Source organism: Pseudophryne corroboree, chromosome 4 (assembly GCF_028390025.1).
Source record: "Pseudophryne corroboree isolate aPseCor3 chromosome 4, aPseCor3.hap2, whole genome shotgun sequence".
NCBI lineage: Eukaryota > Metazoa > Chordata > Amphibia > Anura > Myobatrachidae > Pseudophryne > Pseudophryne corroboree.
Window position 1 is genome coordinate 250729855 of NC_086447.1, and position 20326 is coordinate 250750180.

General features: G+C 48.5%; 1 protein-coding gene across 1 annotated transcript in view; it reads right to left on the reverse strand.

Moving 5' to 3' along the window:
- Window positions 1–18702: 18702 nt before the first annotated feature.
- Window positions 18703–20326, reverse strand: part of IRS1 (insulin receptor substrate 1) — a 46545-nt gene continuing 44921 nt past the window's right edge. The window contains exon 2 of the mRNA XM_063916018.1: window positions 18703–19740. Coding sequence (XP_063772088.1) covers window positions 19736–19740 — 5 coding nt within the window. The 3' untranslated portion in view covers window positions 18703–19735. The remainder of the gene's footprint in view (window positions 19741–20326) is intronic.

Here is a 20326-nt window from a genome sequence, read left to right on the forward strand (position 1 = left end):
CCTGTGGGGAGCAATAGGATTTATGTGGGGAGAAAAAGGATTTATTGGGGGAACAATGTGAATAATTCATGTGGGGAGGAATGTGATTGTTTTTTCTGTGTATGCCAATGTATGTGTAGATATTTTTTTTTACTATGAGGGCCAATGTGCGTTTTTTGTTTTTCTTCTGTGGGGAACTGATGGTGTGCCTTGGAAGTTTTAAAATTTTGGGGCAGATGTATTAACCTGCAGAAGGCATAAGGAAGTTATAACCCAGTGATATGTGCAAGGTGATAACGCACCCGCCAATCAGCTCCAATATGTCAATTAACAGTTAGGATCTGATTGGCTGGTGCCTTTATCACCTTGCACTTATCACTAGTTTATCACTTCCTTTATGCCTTCTCCAGGTTAATACATCTGCCCCAAAGTTCGGTGTGCCGCGAGTAAAAAAAAAGGTTGAAAATCACTGGGTTACAGTATCAGGCAAGGTCCTTTATTAATATTTTTATTTGCTGTATGGAGCCAGGTGTAATGACGCCCGAGGTGCGAGATGCTGGCCTTTCTCAGATGTTTTTTCAATGGGGCAATCACTTACAAAGCATGGTTTTGCCCCTTTTAAAAAAAAAAAAAAAACATCCAAGATCAGCTGGCATATCGCACCTTCGGCGAGCTCGGGCCATGGTTGATAACCTACAAGTATGGGGTCTGCAACTGTAGAAGCCACTAAGCTATGTAAATACGGAAGAGGATAGTTGCTACAAAACAATTTCGATAAATGGGAAAGCTGGGCAAGAACTGACAGATGACTTAAATTACAGAAATCTGATGTTTGTGTTTAAGCCACATTAATTGATATGCTATTTACACTTTAAAATAAGAATTTACTCACCGGTAATTCTATTTCTCGTAGTCCGTAGTGGATGCTGGGTACTCCGTAAGGACCATGGGGAATAGACGGGCTCCGCAGGAGACTGGGCACTCTTAAAAGAAAGATTAGGTACTCATACCAGCCGCACCAATCACACCGTACAACTTGTGATAACTATACCCAGTTAACAGTATGAACAACAACTGAGCCTCATTCAACAGATGGCTCATAACAATAACCCTATAGTTAAGCAATAACTATATACATGTATTGCAGAAAGTCCGCACTTGGGACGGGCTCCTAGCATCCACTACGGACTACGAGAAATAGAATTACCAGTGAGTAAATTCTTATTTTCTCTGACGTCCTAGTGGATGCTGGGTACTCCGTAAGGACCATGGGGATTATACCAAAGCTCCCAAACGGGCGGGAGAGTGCGGATGACTCTGCAGCACCGAATGAGCAAACTCAAGGTCCTCCTCAGCCAGGGTATCAAACTTGTAGAATTTTGCAAAAGTGTTTGATCCCGACCAAGTAGCAGCTCGGCAAAGTTGTAAAGCCGAGACCCCTCGGGCAGCCGCCCAAGAAGAGCCCACCTTCCTCGTGGAATGGGCTTTTACTGATTTAGGATGCGGCAGTCCAGCCGCAGAATGTGCAAGTTGAATCGTGCTACAGATCCAGCGAGCAATAGTCTGCTTTGAAGCAGGAGCACCCAGCTTGTTGGGTGCATGCAGGATAAACAGCGAGTCAGTTTTTCTGACTCTAGCCGTCCTGGAAACATAGATTTTCAGGGCCCGGACTACGTCCAGCAACTTGGAATCCTCCAAGTCCCGAGTAGCCGCAGGCACCACAATAGGTTGGTTCAAATGAAACGCTGATACCACCTTTGGGAGAAATTGGGGACGAGTCCTCAATTCTGCCCTGTCCATATGGAAAATCAGATATGGGCTTTTACAGGACAAAGCCGCCAATTCTGACACACGCCTAGCTGAGGCCAAGGCCAACAGCATGACTACCTTCCACGTGAGATACTTCAACTCCACGGTCTGAAGTGGCTCAAACCAATGTAATTTTAGTAAATCCAACACAACGTTGAGATCCCAAGGTGCCACTGGAGGCACAAAAGGGGGCTGAATATGCAGCACTCCCTTAACAAACGTCTGACCTTCAGGCAGTGAAGCCAGTTCTTTTTGAAAGAAAATAGACGGGGCCGAAATCTGGACTTTAATGGATCCCAATTTTAGGCCCATAGTCACTCCTGACTGTAGGAAGTGCAGAAATCGACCCAGCTGAAATTCCTCTGTTGGGGCCTTCCTGGCCTCACACCAAGCAACATATTTTTGCCATATGCGGTGATAATGTTTTGCTGTCACATCCTTCCTAGCTTTTATCAGCGTAGGAATGACTTCATCTGGAATGCCCTTTTCCATTAGGATCCAGCGTTCAACCTCTATGCCGTCAAACGCAGCCGCGGTAAGTCTTGGAACAGACAGGGCCCCTGCTGTAGCAGGTCCTGTTGGAGCAGCAGAGGCCAAGGGTCCTCTGAGATCATTTCTTGTAGTTCCGGGCACCAAGCTCTTCTTGGCCAATCCGAACGATGAGTATAGTTCTTACTCCTCTCTTTCTTATTATCCTCAATACCTTTGGTATGAGAGGAAGAGGAGGGAACACATAAACCGACTGGTACACCCACGGTGTCACTAGAGCGTACACAGCTATCGCCTGAGGGTCCCTTGACCTGGCGCAATATCTTTTTAGCTTTTTGTTGAGGCGGGACGCCATCATGTCCACCTGTGGCCTTTCCCAACGATTTACAATCAGCTTGAAGACTTCTGGATGAAGTCCCCACTCTCCCGGGTGGAGGTCGTGTTCTGACTCGACCACTGTCCTTGGAAGTTTCTTCCCTGAGTGACTGCCCCCCAACCTCGGAGGCTTGCATCCATGGTCACCAGGACCCAGTCCTGAATGCCGAATCTGCGGCCCTCCAGAAGATAAGCACTCTGCAGCCACCACAGCAGAGACACCCTGGCCCTCGGGGACAGGGTGATCAACCGATGCATCTGAAGATGCGATCCGGACCACTTGTCTAACAGATCCCACTGAAAGATCCTTGCATGGAACCTGCCGAAGAGAATTGCTTCGTAAGAAGCTACCATCTTTCCCAGGACTCGCGTGCAGTGATGCACCGACACCTGTTTTGGTTTCAGGAGGTCCCTGACCAGAGATGACAATTCCTGGGCCTTCTCCTCCGGGAGAAACACCTTCTTCTGTTCTGTGTTCAGAATCATGCCCAAGAACAGCAGACGCGTCGTAGGAATCAGCTGCGACTTTGGGATATTCAGAATCCAGCCGTGCTGTTGTAGCACTTCCCGAGATAGTGCTACTCCGACTAACAACTGCTCCTTGGACCTTGCCTTTATAAGGAGATCGTCCAAGTACGGGATAATTATAACTCCCTTCTTTCGAAGGAGTATCATCATTTCGGCCATTACCTTGGTAAATACCCTCGGTGCCGTGGACAGACCAAACGGCAACGTCTGGAATTGGTAATGACAGTCCTGTACCACAAACCTGAGGTACTCCTGGTGAGGTGGGTAAATGGGGACATGTAGGTAAGCATCCTTGATGTCCAGTGACACCATAAAATCCCCCTCTTCCAGGCTTGCAATAACCGCCCTGAGCGATTCCATTTTGAACTTCCTTATATAAGTGTTCAAGGATTTCAAATTTAGAATGGGTCTCACCGAACCGTCTGGTTTCGGTACCACAAACATTGTGGAATAGTAACCCCGTCCCTGTTGAAGGAGGGGAACTTTGATTATCACCTGCTGAAGGTACAGCTTGTGAATTGCCGCCAGTACTACCTCCCTTTCCTTGGGAGCAGCTGGCAAGACTGATTTGAGGTAACGGCGAGGGGGAGACGCCTCGAACTCCAGCTTGTATCCCTGAGATACCACTTGTAGAACCCAGAGATCCACCTGTGAGCGAACCCACTGGTCGCTGAAGTTCCGGAGACGCGCCCCCACCGCACCTGGCTCCACCTGTGGAGCCCCAGCGTCATGCGGTGGACTTAGTGGAAGCAGGGGAGGATTTTTGTTCCTGGGAACTGGCTGTCTGGTGCAGCTTTTTCCCTCTACCCCTGCCTCTGGGCAGAAAGGACGCGCCTTTGACCCGCTTGCCTTTCTGAGGCCGAAAGGACTGTACTTGATAATACAGTGCTTTATTAGGCTGTGAGGGAACCTGAGGTAAAAAAGTCGACTTCCCAGCTGTTGCTGTGGATACGAGGTCCGAGAGACCGTCCCCAAACAATTCCTCACCCTTATAAGGCAAAACCTCCATGTGCCTTTTAGAATCAGCATCACCTGTCCACTGCCGAGTCCATAATACTCTCCTGGCAGAAATGGACATTGCATTAATTCTAGATGCCAGCCGGCAAATGTCCCTCTGTGCATCCCTCATATATAAGACGACGTCTTTAATATGCTCTATGGTTAGCAAAATAGTAACCCTGTCAAGGGAATCAATGTTATCTGACAGAGTATCAGACCAAGCAGCTACACATCCATGCTGAAGCAATTGCAGGTCTCAGTATAGTACCTGAGTGTGTATACACAGACTTCAGGATAGCCTCCTGCTTTCTATCTGCAGGCTCCTTTAAGGCGGCCGTATCCTGAGACGGCAGTGCCACCTTTTTTGATAAGCGTGTGAGCGCCTTGTCCACCCTAGGGGAAGTTTCCCAACGTAACCTGTCCGTTGGCGGGAAAGGGTACGCCATTAGTAACCTCTTAGAAATCACTAATTTCTTATCTGGGGAACACCACGCTTCTTCACACAATTCATTTAACTCATCAGATGGGGGAAAAGTCACTGGCTGCTTTTTCTCCCCAAACATAATACCCTTTTTAGTGGTAACCGGGTTAATGTCAGAAATGTGCAACACATTTTTTATTGCCGTAATCATGCATCGGATGGCCCTTGTGGACTGTACATTTGTCTCATCCTCGTCTACACTGGAGTCAGACTCCGTGTCGACATCTGTGTCTGCCATCTGAGGTAGCGGGCGTTTTTGAGCCCCTGATGGCCTCTGAGACGCCTGGGCAGGCGCGGGCTGAGAAGCCGGCTGTCCCAAAGCTGTTACGTCATGGAACCTTTTATGCAAGGAGTTGACACTGACGGTTAATACCTTCCACATATCCATCCACTCTGGTGTCGGCCCCGCAGGGGGCGACATCACACTTATCGGCTCTTGCTCCGCCTCCACGTAAGAGTCCTCATCAAACATGTCGACACAGCCGTACCGACACACCGCACACACACAGGGAATGCTCTGACTGAGGACAGGACCCCACAAAGTCCTTTGGGAAGACAGAGAGAGAGTATGCCAGCACACACCAGAGCGCTATATAACAGAGGGATTTTCCCCCAATAGCTGCTTATATCACCTTTTGCGCCTAAATTTATGTGCCCCCCCTCTCTTTTTTACCCTTCTTGTAGTGTATACTGCAGGGGAGAGCCTGGGGAGCGTCCTCCCAGCGGAGCTGTGAAGAGAAAATGGTGCCGGTGTGCTGAGGGAGATAGCCCCGCCCCCTCCGCGGCGGGCTTCTCCCGCTTTTTTAATAATGTTAATGTCGGGGGATTAGGCACATATACAGTTTATAACTGTATTATGTGCACATTTGCCATAATACAATGTGCTGAGCGAGGGGGAAAGCCGACGGGGGGCCGCTCACTTCACACAACGGTGAAGTGAGCGACCCGCTAGATTGAGCCTGCATGCAGGCTCAATCTAGCATCAGCGATAGCGATGCGCGGGGCCGCGCATCGCTATCGCTGGAGGGCATACACACGGCAGATCCGTGCTTATAATCTAAGCAATCTAGCAAGATTGCTTAGATTTTAAGCACGGATCTCTCCGTGTGTACCCCCCTTTACTTTTGAATAATGGCATCTTACCAATTATTGAAGTCGCATGGTCTTTTCTTGTAAGTAAAGTTGCTGAAGCTATTCAATTACCAAACAACTCAAACAGGCCAGGGAGTACAGGTAGAAATGTGCATTGTGTGCTAACTTGCGAATTCGCTCTGGTCGATCATGGATCTGTAATTGAATAGCTCCAGGCACTTTAACCCCGGTAACAGGCAGTGCGTCTCAACCTGCGGCTAATTGAATCTGGTCCTAAAAATCCTAATTACAGTGTAGTTATGAACACACATACCATTACTGCCTTGATCAGATAAAATAAAGTGTCTTGTCAAGTACCTTCTACACAAAATGTTATGTAAATGATGTATTCCATTTAGTAGTGGGTGATAGGTGAAGCTGCAGCAATACTAATCTCCAATGATAAGTCAGATCTGATATTCTGCAGGCTGACAATCTTGCTGTAGTTTGGTGTTGCAGACTGTTTTGCCATCTCTTCATGCTTCTGGATATTCATATTCTCATTAATATTCAGAATGATTTAAAACTTCCTAGATACCATCTTGAGTAAATGTGGGTCTGTAACTTATCTGTAGTTTCAGTCATCGTTGGGGAACTGTGCCCATGCAATAAAAAATAGAATTTTAATTACCTACCGATAAATCCTTTTCTCGTAGTCCGTAGAGGATACTGGGGTCCATTTTGTACCATGGGGTATAGACGGGTCTACTTGGAGCCATGAGCACGTTAAGAAGTGTGGGCTGGCTCCTCCCTTTATGCCCCTCCTACCAGACTCCGTCTAGGAAACTGTGCCCGAGGAGACAGACATACTTCGAGAGAAGGATAGAGGAGGATAGTGATGAGATTCCGAAACAGCACACACAACAAGAGGAAAGCCAAGCTAACCAAACTTGAAACAGGAACAGCAACGGCTGAACCAACATTACTTAACCAAGTAAAAGTGCAGGACGAACGAAGCACTGGGCGGGCGCCCAGTATCCTCTACAGACTACGGTAAAAGGATTTACTGATAGGTAATTAAAATCCTATTTTCTCTTACGTCCTAGAGGATACTGGGGTCCATTTAGTACCCTGGGGATGTACCAAAGCTCCCAAACCAGATGGGAGAGTGCTGAGGTTCCTGCCGAACTGATTGACCAAACTGAAGGTCCTCAGAGGCCAAAGTATCGAACTTGTAGAACTTGACCAAGTAGCTGCTTGGCAGAGCTATAAAGCCGAGATACCCTGGGCAATCACCAAGGAAGAACCCACCGACCTAGTAGAGTGGGCCTGTACAGATTTTGAATATGGCAAACTTGCCATGGAATAAGTATGCTGGATAGTAAGTCTGATCCAGCGTGCAATAGTCTGCTTTGAAGCAGGACACCCAATCTTATTGGGATCATAAAAAACAAACAGAGAGTCCGTCTTTCTGTGACGAGCTGTTCTTTTCACATACACCTTCAAAGCCCTCACAACATCCAAAGACTTTGAAGTAGCAGAGGTGTCGGTGACAACCGGGACCACAATAGGTTGGTTGATGTGAAACGCAGACACTACCTTAGGAAGAAATTGCTGCCGAGTTCTGAGTTCAGCTCTGTCCTCATGGAAAATTAAATAGGGACTTTTGTGAGACAAAGCCCCCAGCTCCGACATACGTCTTGCTGAAGCCAAGGCCAACAGTGTGACGGTCTTCCACCTAAGAAATTTTACATCAACCTCTTGGAACGGCTCAAACCAGTCCGATTGGAGGAAATGCAGCACCACATCGAGATAGACAGGTGCTGTGGGAGGCACAAAGGGAGGTTGGATGTGCAGAACACCTTTCAAGAACATCTGAACCTCAGGTAGAGAAGCCAATTGTTTCTGAAAGAAAATGGATAGGGCCGAAATCTGGACCTTTACGGATCCCAACCTCAGGCCCATATCCACACCTGCTTGCAGCAAGAGGCCGAAATCTGGACTTTTATGGAGCCCAGATGTAGGCCCACATCCACTCCTGCTTGTAGAAAAAGAAGGAAACGTCCTACATGAAGTTCCACCGCAGAAAATATTCTGCTCTCACACCAAGAGACGTATTTTTTCCAAATACGATGGTAATGCTTAGACGTTACCCCCTTCCTGGCTTCGATCATAGTCGGGATAACCTTGTTAGGGATCCCTCTCCTGGCTAAAATCAGCCGTTCAACTTCCATGCCGTCAAACGTAGCCGCGGTAAGTCCTGATAGACGAACGGGCCCTGTTGCAGAAGATCCTCGCGAAGAGGTAGAGACCACGGATCTACGAGGAGCATCTCCAGAAGGTCCGCGTACCAGGCCCTTCTTGGCCAGTCTGGAGCAATTAGAATTGCTTGAACCCTTTACCTTTTTATTCTCTTTCGAATTCTTGGGATCAGAGGAAGTGTAGGAAACACGTACACCATCTGATAGACCCATGGAGTCGTCAGGGTATCTACCGCCACCGGTACCCGTTTGGATGGTCGACTATGTTATGGTCGACAGTCATTAGGTCGACCACTATTGGTCGACATCGATGTGGTCATCGACACATGGTCGACACATGAAATGCTGACACATGAAAAGGTCGACATGAGGGTTTTTTTTTTTTAAATTATTTTGCGGAACTTTTCCATACTTTCCGATTCACGTGGACTACGATTGGGAATAGTAATCTGTGCCGAGCGCAGCGAGGCACCTTGCCCGAAGTATGGCGAGCGAAGCGAGTCATGCGAGGGGACACGGTGCGAGTTCCAGAATGTTGATTGAAAGGACGACTTCCTAACTTGACCATCTTCCTTGAAACTGCACACCCTGAGTGACTGCTCCCCAACCTCTGAGACTTGCGTCTATGGTTAGCAGGTGAGAAGTCTGTAGCCACCACAGAAGGGAGATCCTGGCTTTTGGCGACAGACGGATCCCTCTGGTGCATGTGAAGATGCGATCCGGACCATTCGTCGAACAGATCGAGCTGGAAGTGTCTTGCGTGAAACCTTCCGTATTGAAGAGCTTCGCAAGACGCCACCATTTTCCCCAGAAGGCGAATGTATAGATGCATCGATATCCGGGTTGGCTTCAGGACATCCCGAACCATCGACTGGATTACTAATGCCTTTTCCACCGGAAGGAACGCCTTCTGTGACTCCGTATCCAGTATCATTCCCAGGAATGGGAGCCTCCGTGTTGGCTCTAGGTGATATTTCGGAAGATTCAGAATCCATCCATGATCCTGGCGAAGTTTGGTTGTGCGAGCAATGCTGTTCAGCAACCTTTCCCTGGACGGTGCTTTTATCAGGAGATCGTCCAGGTACGGAATTATGTTCACTCCCTGTTTGCGTAGAAACATTATCTCTGCCATCACTTTGGTGAACACCCTCGGTGCCGTAGAGAGGTCAAATGGCCGGGCCTGGAACTGGTAGTGACAGTCCTGCAGTGCAAACCGTAGATTAGCCTGAGGTGGCCAGATCGGAATGCGAAGGTACGCATCCTTAATATCCTGAGACACTAGGAACTCCCATTCCTCCAGACCTGAGATCACCGCTCTCAGAGACTCTATCTTGAATTTGAACACTCATACGGGTTCAACGACTTGAGGTTCAAAATTGGTCTTACCGAACCGTCCGGTTTCAGTACTGCAAAGAAGTTGGAATAGTACCCCTTGTTTAGTTGATGAGGTGGAACTGAAACAATGACTTGAGTCTGTACCAGTTTGTGGATGGCATGCTGTAAAGTTATACTTGCCTCTTATGAAACTGGCAAGCCTGATTTGAAGAATCTGTGAGGTGGGAGCACTTGGAACTCCAGTCTGTAGCCCTGGGAAACAAGTTTTATGACCCAAGGATCCTGGCACGAATTTGACCAGATTTGACTTAAGGATTGTAGGCGAGCTCCCACCTGACAGCCTACCAGGCATTGCGGTCCACCGTCATGCTGAAGTCTTTGAGGAAGCAGAGCCTGAGCTCTGTTCCTGAGCACCTGCTGTTGCTGGTTTGCGTGGTTTACCTTTTGCGCCACTGGAGGACGTTGAAGCACCTCTGGATTCGCCCTTGAACTTGGCCGTCCGAAAGGACTGTAATTTAGAAGCTGAATAAGTCTTCTTGGTTGGGGGGGGGGGCTGCGGAAGGAAGTTACGTAGACTTATCCGCAGTAGCTGTGGAGATCCATTTGTCTAATTCATCTCTGTACAAGGCCTCTCCTGTGAATGGTAGGCCTTCCACGCCTTTCCTGGAATCCGCGTCAGCAGTCCACTGGCGTAGCCACAAGCCTCTGCGTGCCGACACTGCCATAGCGGTGGTGCGTGCGTTAAGCACGCCTATTTCCTTTATGGCTTCCACCATAAATGTTTGCAGAATCCTATATATGCTGCAGGAGTAAGACCATATGGGCTCGCTAGCTGCTTTTAGCAGCAGTGCACACGCTAAGCCACCACCCTCTGGGAGTGTATCTTAGCTTAGCAGAAGTGCGAACGAAAGAGTAGCAGAATTGCTACTAAAAAATTCCATGCCGTTTCTGAGTAGCTCCAGACCTACTCCTATCTTGCGATCACTGCAGTCAGTTTAGTTCCTGGTTTGACGTCACAAACACGCCCTGCGTTCGGCCAGCCACTCCCCCGTTTCTCCAGCCACTCCTGAGTTTTTGCCGAGAATGCCTGCTTTTTTTAGCACACTCCCTGAAAACGCTGTGTTGCCGCCCAGAAACACCCACTTCCTGTCAATCATACTACGAACACTCGAGCGACTGAAAAACATCGCTCGAGCTTGGGTAAAACTAAAAGCTTTTGTGTGAAAGTACTTAGCACATGCGCGCTGCGTACCATGCGCATAAATGCCAATTTTTCACCTGATCGCTGCGAAAAACGGCAGCGAGCGATCAACTCGGAATGGAGGGTCATCCTCCCTAGATAAGGAATCTAACCCCTCAATTAGGTTACCTGACCATTTTGCAATGGCTTTAGTGATCCACGCACATGCAATGGTGGGTCTTTGGGCCACCCCAGCAGCTGTGTACAATGATTTGAGTGTAGTCTCAATTTTATAATCAGCCGTGTCTTTCAGGGAGGCTGCACCTAGAACAGGCAATACAATTTTATTTGACAGCCTAGAGACTGATGTGTCCACTATCGGTGGATTTTCCCATTTTTTCCTATCCTCCAGAGAAAGTGGAAAAGATGAGAGCAACCTTTTAGGGATCTGAAACTTATCATCAGGATTAACCCATGGTTCTTCAAACAGGGTATTCAATTCCTTTGACGCAGGAAAAGTGACTGAGGACTTCTCTGTTACATTAAAATAAGATTCCTCACTCCTCTGCACCATATCAGGAATGTAAGAACATCTGATAGCCTCTATTTCCTGTGACAGAGCTGTATCCCCCCCCTCTGAGTCCACCTCCCTATCCTCCTTGTTTGACCTGTCAGCGTCAGAGTCAGGCTGCAGGATATGGGCCAGAGATCGCTTTTGCGGAAAAATGGGAGGGGATTGAGACGCTGTCTTGGGATTGAATCTTTGTTCATAAACTCATCCACAGTCTGTTTTAAGTATTGCATCTTTCTCATTGCGGGACAATTTTGTAGAAAGAGTGGAGGTCATTCCCGTAAGAGAATTAACCCATTCCGGTTCAGCACCGCTAGTCTGTGAACCCCGAGTACCCAGTAGTGAGACCCCTGGTGAATAGGAACATTCTGCGGTACAAGACACACACTCTTTGCCTGACAATGTATTGTGACAGAGCACACGCGCACACAAACACACACACACACACAGGAAAGGTTAAGCACAATTAACCCACAAAGAGCCCTTCAGGGAGAGACAGAGTTGTTTGGAGCCAGCCCCCACTGCACCCTTATCGCTAATGCCAAGCTTAGCCGGGTCGCTGATAGGGGACTTAGTACACTAGTAATCGTTCCCGCCCTGCTATGACCCCCTGGTACCGCTGAGGTAATGTGGAGTCAAACTGGAGGAGCTGCACGTCCCTGTCCTGTCAGCGTCTGTGTCCACTGCAAAGGGAAAATGGCGCTGGTGAGCTGCTGGATCCTCTCATAGTGAAGTCCCGCCCCTTCAATGGCGTGCGGTCTTCCTGCTTTTTTATACTGGCTGAGGAAGCTGGTGCTTAAAATGGAGAAAACCGCTTTAAGGCTGTTGTGCCAGTATGGATACTGTGTACGGGGACGCAGTTGTGTAGTGTGTCCGGAAATGCATTCTGCCCCGTTTAGAAGCCAGGCGTCTCCGTACCCTCATGCCGCCATCCCGCTAGCCGGGATGCTGGCTCAGTACTCACCACTCTTCATTCTTCTGGCTCTGTTAGGGGTGGCGGCGTGCTGCGGGACTGTACGTTCGCCGTGATAGGCTTGCGAATAGGTCCCCAGGAGCTCAGTGTCCTGTCAGCGAGGAACGGGACCATTAACCCTCCAAGAGGTTGCCCCCCCCCCCCCCCCCCAAGTCCCACAAAGCAGGCAGGCTGGTGCCATCCATCCCTGCCTGAAAATAACAAACATGTAAAAAAAATGCAGAAAACTCTTCAAGAGCTTCCTTCAGTGTGACCGGCTCTTCTGGGCACATTTTCCAAACTGAATCTGGTGGGAGGGGCATAGAGGAAGGAGCCAGCCCACACTATCAAATTCTTAAAGTGCACATGGTTTCTAGTGGTCCAGTCTATACCCCATGGTACTAAATGGACCCCAGTATCCTCTAGGACAGGGGTGGCCAAACAGTCGATCGCGATCGACTGGTCGATCGCGGACATGCGACCAGTCGATCGCGATCCGCCGCCCAGCCACCCGAAGCCGCGCCTCTCCTGCCTGCCGCTCTGCCTCCTCAGTCTGGTCTGCGGCAGTGACGGCCGAGTGTATAGCTCAAATCAAGTGCCGGTTCGTTAGCCAATGAGAGCTCGCGGACCGGCACCTGATTTGAGCCATACACGCTGCCGTCACCGCCGGAGATCAGACTGAGGAGGCAGAGCAGCAGACAGGAGAAGCGCGCGCTGCGCTCTCCACACACAGCGCGGTGAGCTCTTCTATGGGGGCCTATCTGGCACTGTGGGGGCATATCTGGCACTGTGGGGGCATATGTGGCACTGTGGGGGCATATCTGGCACTGTGGGGGCATATCTGGCACTGTGGGGGCATATCTGGCACTGTGGGGGCATATCTGGCACTGTGGGCACATGGCACTGTGAGGGCATATCTGGCACTGGGCACATGGCACTGTGGGGGCATATCTGGCACTGTGGGGGCATATGTGACAGGGGGCAAATCTGGCTCTGCGGGCACATGGCACTGTGGGGGCATATCAGGCACTGTGGGGGCATATCTGGCACTGTGGACACATGGCACTGTGAGGGCATATCTGGCACTGGGCACATGGCACTGTGGGGGCATATCTGGCACTGTGGGGGCATATCTGGCACTGTGGGGGCATATCTGGCACTGGGGGCATATCTGGCTCTGCGGGCACATGGCACTGTGGGGGCATATCTGGCACTGTGGGGGCATATCTGGCACTGTGGGCACATGGCACTGAGGGCATATCTGGCACTGGGCACATGGCACTGTGGGGGCATATCTGGCACTGTGGGGGCATATCTGTAATCTGGCGCTGTGGGGGCATATCTGTACCTGGCACTGTGGGGGCATATCTGGCACTGTGGGGGCATATCTGGCACTGTGGGGGCATATCTGGCTCTGCGGGCACATGGCACTGTGGGGGCATATCTGTAATCTGGCGCTGTGGGGGCATATCTGTAATCTGGCACTGTGGGGGCATATCTGGCACTGTGGGGTCATATGTGGCACTGTGGGGGCATATCTGGCTCTGCGGGCACATGGCACTGTGGGGGCATATCTGGCACTGTGGGGGCATATCTGTAATCTGGCGCTGTGGGGGCATATCTGTATCTGGCACTGTGGGGGCATATCTGGCACTGTGGGGGCATATCTGGCACTGTGGGGGCATATCTGGCTCTGCGGGCACATGGCACTGTGGGGGCAAATCTGGCACTGTGGGGGCATATCTGTAATCTGGCACTGTGGGGGCATATCTGGCACTGTGGGCACATGGCACTGTGGGGGCATATCTGTATCTGGCACTGTGGGGGCATATCTGGCACTGTGGGGGCATGTGTATCTGGCACTGTGGGGGCATATCTGGCACTGTGGGCACATGGCACTGTGGGGGCATATCTGTATCTGGCACTGTGGGGGCATATCTGGCACTGTGGGCACATGGCACTGTGGGGGCATGTGTATGTGGCACTGTGGGGGCATGTGTTTGAGGTTTTTACCTGTGGGGGCCAATGTGTTATTTCGTGTGAGGCAGTCATTACACTCTGCGCAGCAAGGCTACGTCCCTTTTTTAAGTTATACCACGCCCACTTTTTGTTATGCCACGCCCCTTATTTAGCTTTCACAGTAGATCACAGACTCCAAAAGTCTGGCCGTCCCTGCTCTAGGATGTAAGAGAAAAGCCTGGCACAAGCAGAGTTGCATGGGACCTGTCAGCTCACTCTCATATTAAGGCTAGATGTATGAGGAAACATCTGAATGTAGGGCTAGATTAACTGGCTTTTACAAGAATCTCTGAGACTTTGACCCTGAAATTTAAAATGGCAATGGTACTAAAAATAAAACGCGCCTGATTTTGTATTTAGGATTATAGGCAGATTCATTTTTGGGGTCAAAACGGCAGAGAACTGACAGCTTTCAAAAGCCATTGTTTAGTAAATCTAATCTGTAATCTTTCAAAAGTATCAAGCTGTCCATTTCCCATTATTACTGAAAGTCAGGCAAGATTGGCAGTGTCCTTAAGGGGGGTACACACGGAGAGATCTGTGCTTAAAATCTAAGCAATCTTGCTAGATTGCTTAGATTTTAAGCACGGATCTGCCGTGTGTATGCCCTCCAGCGATAGCGATGCGCGGCCCCGCGCATCGCTATCGCCGATGCTAGATTGAGCTGCATGCAGGCTCAATCTAGCGGGTCGCTCACTTCACCGTTGTGTGAAGTGAGCGGCCCCCCGTCAGCTTCCCCCCTCGCTCAGCACATCGCGCTGTGCTGAGCGGGGTGAGAGATGTGTGCTGAGCGGTCTGTGTTAAGATCGCTCAGCACACATCTCTCCCGTGAGTACCCCCCTTTAGACTAATCTGTTAGAGAGGAGGCCTCCACAGTGATATCTCTTTAGATCAGTATTTTACACCTCACATAATGGACTTTTAGGAGATGCTTATGTATACTGTACCCGGCCTAAGGGGTATATTCAATTAAAAAGTTGGATCCATTCCGACATGTATTTGTCGGAATGAATCAGACAACCCCTATTCAATCCCATCTTAATTCGACTTTTTGAGATGGGACGCAGAGGAGGAGAAGGGGGGCGAGCCGCGGGGAGACCAGCGGGGACAGCCGGCGGGCATACAGGGAGATCACCGCTACAGTAGCGCTGCAGCAGGATGTCACTCAGCCGCCCGACCTCACGGCAGCTTCCACCCGGCTCCAGCTGCCGTGAGGTCGGGCGGGTGACATCCAGCTGCAGCGCTACTGTAGTGCTGATCTCCCTGTATGCCGACTGGCTGTTCCCCCGTCTCCCTGCGGCTCTCCCCGCTCTCCTCCTCTAAGTCCGTATCTCAGTCCGACATCTTTTTGATGTCGGACTGAGATGGTCGAAAAGGGGGCCAAAACCGTTTTCGACACAAGCACGTGAATCGGCAGCTATTCCGCTATATCCACGTGCTTTTCGACAAGTCGAATTCATTGACTTGTCGAAAAATTTAGGGATATATTGAATAGGTCGAATCAGGATTCGACCTTAAAAAGTCGAAAACTGACATCTTTTCGACAGACGGAAGTTTTCAACTTCAATTGAATATACCCCTAAATCTATACATATAAAATAAAACTGTAAGGGTTTTTGTCTGATTGCATTCACCAATGTATAGTTTAGTTACATAGAAAGAAACTGAGGTATGTATGATCTTGATGTGCCATCAGAGAGAGGAGCAAAAAAAGGAACAAAAACACACCTTTGACACTTGGCACACTGACAGTTGGTGTTCCGATAATGTTTCTGTGGAACTTGACTCCACAAAAGTTATGCAACGGAACCAGACTTAAAAAGTGACTGCTCTGCAGAGGACTTAATTGAGGCAAAGATTATAACGGGATGTGGAGTAGGTGAGACTATTTATACCACGTATACCCTTTATCCCCAACAATTTCCTATGCAATTAAAGCTCCTGTAGTTTCCTTTAAGCGCCTGCTTCGTTATGATGATCAACAAGTCGCAGAGGCAAATGCTCAGAGCTGCAGGCGTAGAGGTCAGGACCAGCAGCTTCTTCCATGGGCAGCTTTACGTGGCTTGCTCATGAGTTAGTAGCCCCAAACATCTTTTTGTGTTAATCTCTGAAGTACAAACTGCAAATATTGTTTACAAAGAAAGTGTGTGATCAATGTGTACAATATAAAATATGCATCACAATATTACTAGTTTCTTTGTAAAATTAGTTCTGCTAAGCAATAACAGACATTCACGCAAGCGAAGCCGCAGGCAAACACTAGTGAATGTATACAAATACAGCAGCACTGTTCTGTAAGCTTTCACCAATGACTAAATAAATACTGCGGTATGTGTTACATCTCCTATATATTTGCCCAGATCTGTGACTTTGTGATTCATTTGCTAACGCTGGGCAGAGTCACAATGCTGGGCGGAGTCAAGTCACAGATCTGCACAAATATATAGGAGAGAATAGGAGTACACACTGGCCAAATATATAGGAGAAAATAGGAGAACATTTAACAGTACATGGTGATAACAGTACATACATAGTGAGCGCAGGAGAGACAGCAGCAGCAGGTTAAAGCTCCGTATAAGCACCACCCCCAGCCGTCAGCTATTGGACACATGTTAAAGCTCCATACAAGCACCGCCGCCAGCTATTGGACACATGTTAAAGCTCCATACAAGCACCGCCCCCAGCCACCAGCTATTGGACACATGGCTGAGGAGTGCGCTGTGATTGACCGCCAATGCAACTAGCACCTGGGTCCCCGCTCACACAGGGAGACGCTGGCGGACACTACAGTGCCAGGCGCCGGAGAGTGCAGTAAGATGCCTGTGCGCTCCGTCCCCTGGCAGTGAGCCCCGATTCGTACCCGCCCTCACCCCGCGTCCCCGCTATATGTAGGGAGTTGGGGATGCTCTATACCACGGGGCAGCAGCAGTAGCTACATCCCATCACACCCACGGGTGGCCAATCACAGCGCACCCTTCAGCATGTGTCCAATGGCTGGCGCCTGGAGGCGGTGCTTGTATGTTGCGTTAACATGCTGCTGCTGCCTTTCCTGCGCTCACTATGTGTGTACTGTTATTACAATGTACTGTTATGTGTTCTCCTATACTCTCCTATATATTTGGCCAGTGTGTACTCCTATTCTCTCCTATATATTTGGCCAGTGTGTTCTCCTATTCTCTCCTATATATTTGGCCAGTGTGTTCTCCTATTCTCTCCTATATATTTGGCCAGTGTGTTCTCCTATTTTCTCCTATGCTATCCTATATATTTGGCCAGATCTGTAACTTGACTCCGCCCAGCATTGTGACTCCACCCAGCTTTAGCAATGAGTCACAGATCTGTCCTAATATATAGGAGATACCTACCTCCATCCCACTCACAGCTGCCCCTACACCACCTACGGACCCCCTCGACCATCCACTGCACCCCCTACACCTACCCCACCCAATGAACCCCAGCCCCTCACCCGCCACCACCGGACCCCCAACACCACCCGCAAGCACACCTACCCCTTACCCACCCACAACGCTTCCAGAACCCCTCCCACATCCACGAGAGCCTTGCACCGACCCCTCCTCCACCCCCTCCAATGCTACCCCACCCACATCGCATCCAGACCCCATCCACCACCCCCAGTCCCCTGCTCCTCCCCCACCCACACCACCTCTCGTCCCCCTCTCCTATCCGCACACACTCCCGGCATCCGCCCCTCCTCCACCCACAGACACCCTCCCCCATACGCGGTCACCCCTGCACCCGCTACATTCTGTACATCATGCCCTGCAGCCACTGTTCACACCCACTTTCGTCGTGCACTATTTACCCACTCTCACAACTACGTGCAGGGGTTACGGGGGCGTAGCCCCTTCCGACGGTGTGAAGAGCGCCCGTAGGGCGCGATGAATCACCTAGTTACATGGTAATTAATGAAAAACAATTGGTCACTTTATACATCTTAAAACACTATGGGACCAATTCAATTGTTTTTCCCGCAACCACCACCAGGGGGTAAAAACGGGGTAATTCAACTGTCGCTCCATTTAGACGCCTAGTAGTCGTGGGGCTGGCATTTTTTTCTCACAGTCGGCTGAAGTGCAAGAAAGAAATGTGTGGAAACTCAGCACTTTAGGCTTCCAAATGGGAGTTTGGATGCCCAAAGCAGGGAATTTAGACGGGTTTAGCAGTTTTAGGAAGCTAAACCCGGTCTGTTTGGGTGACATGTGCGCCCAAACACAATTGAATAGTGACAATTGTTTAGATGGGATTTTAAGGCCAAAACAATTGAATTGGCCTCTATGGGGGTGACTCAAATGTTTTCCCTTTCGCTGTCACTAAGGGGAGCAAAACAGTGCAATTATATGGTTGCTCTGTTCGGCGCCCAGTAGTTCCAGGGGGGAGACATTTCTCGCAGCCAGCTAGGGTGATGAGAAGAAATGCATGAAGTGTCTGTGGCCTTAAACAGTAGTTTGGATACCTTAACCAGGACATTAGACAGATTTAGCAGTCACCATGTCTTTGGATGCATTTAAAGTGAAGAGCATGCCATCTGAGCAACAATTGAATTGCTCCTAAATGTGCCCATTAAAACATTTGAAATCGACCCCCATGAGCTACAGACTGACTGCAAAATACAAAACATTCACCAGAAAATAATTAAACAGTATCTAGTTTATTACATATAGAAAGATTTTCCAGAATTTACAAACAACCACATTGCTCATTCCAGGGAGTTTTCATTTAGAGTGTTCAGCCAAGTTTCGCTTTCTTTTTTTTTTTTTTCTTTTTTTTTTTATGTTTTACATTATGTACAATGGAAGACTGTTGATTTCATATATTTTTTTTCTTGTACCTGTACAATGGTCTGGGTTTTTATTTATTTTTCTTTCAAACCTGTGTAGGGTCTTCAGTTCAAACTATTCATTTAGCGAAAACTGCAGCCCTATCTGGCACACATGGAGTTAAAGCACATCACTATCAGGAGTGCAAAACCAACATATTCTTATTTACGCTTATATTACAACTGTCACTAAATAGGACTGACAATAAAAAGTCCTAGTAATCTAGGACCCCCTTTTTTGTTTCTTAGAAAAGGAGAATAGTACCCTACCTATAATATTATTAGCCTTACTTTAGCAATTCCCCAAAATCTGAATACCTTAGAGTCCCACATAAAAAACGGGCTCCAGCAGAAAAAAAGAAAAGTACATGTATAAATCAAAACCTATGTTAAATATTTAATTCTCACCAATCATTATTAACTGTTTTTCGTACTTAATAATTTACACCATTGATTTGTAATAGTTTTTTTCTTTTCTTGAAATTTTCAGCAGCAACTTAAATTGTATGAGTTGAGAACAATGTGCGAGGCAGCGAGTCCAAACGCACTGTGGCCTCTAGGAGGATCGGATCGTTGAGGTTGACTCCACGGATGTAGCAGAGCGGACAGTACCTGTCCAGATGTCACAGTGCTTTTTTTTTTTTGCTTGGCACAACAGAGAAGGTGCTGTTCAGTCAGCTGACTCCTGAGGTTTGCGTGTATAGTAAACAAAGTGAAGTGGATGCAGCGTACCATCTATTGACGAAAAGGATGTGAGGTCCTAGTTGTGATGTGTGGAGGCTACCAAGAGTCCATAATCCCTTGAGATTAAAAAAAAAAAAGGGTGATTTGCTGAGGTGGCAGAGGTTGTTATTCTGTAAACAAAAACAGAAAACACACATAAATATAAATATAGGTAGAACACACAAGAGTTGTACAACAAACCAAAATAGAACCACAGTGGTGAGATGTTATTAACAGCTGTAGCAAGTCTTCGGAGTACAAATTGTGCTTATGCTGGACCTATTCAGTCAATGGGGGCAATTCAACTGCTCATCGTGCCCCATCTCCTATATTCAGTAAAGTGATTTTATTTATTATTTTTTTTATTATTATTATTTTTTTTTTTTTGGGGGGGGGGGTATTCTGTTGTTCTCTTTTATCGCACCCAGACAGGCCAGGGTTTAGCCACAAAGTGACTAAATCTGACCAAAGTGCTAGACGTGACATGAGAAGTGCCATTTAGACGCCGAAACTGGTAGTTTTTCACACATTTCAGCTCGAGAGCACGGGGGGCTGCGAGCTGAAATATGTCCACCCGCGGCTCATTGCGCCCAAACGGAGAAACAATCAAATTGCTCTGTTGGGTGCCATCTAGTGGCGGCTATGGGGAGAAACAATTGAATTACCCCTATAAGGTGGTTGCTGGTCTCTGTTTCTCTACAAGGTCTGTGCAATACA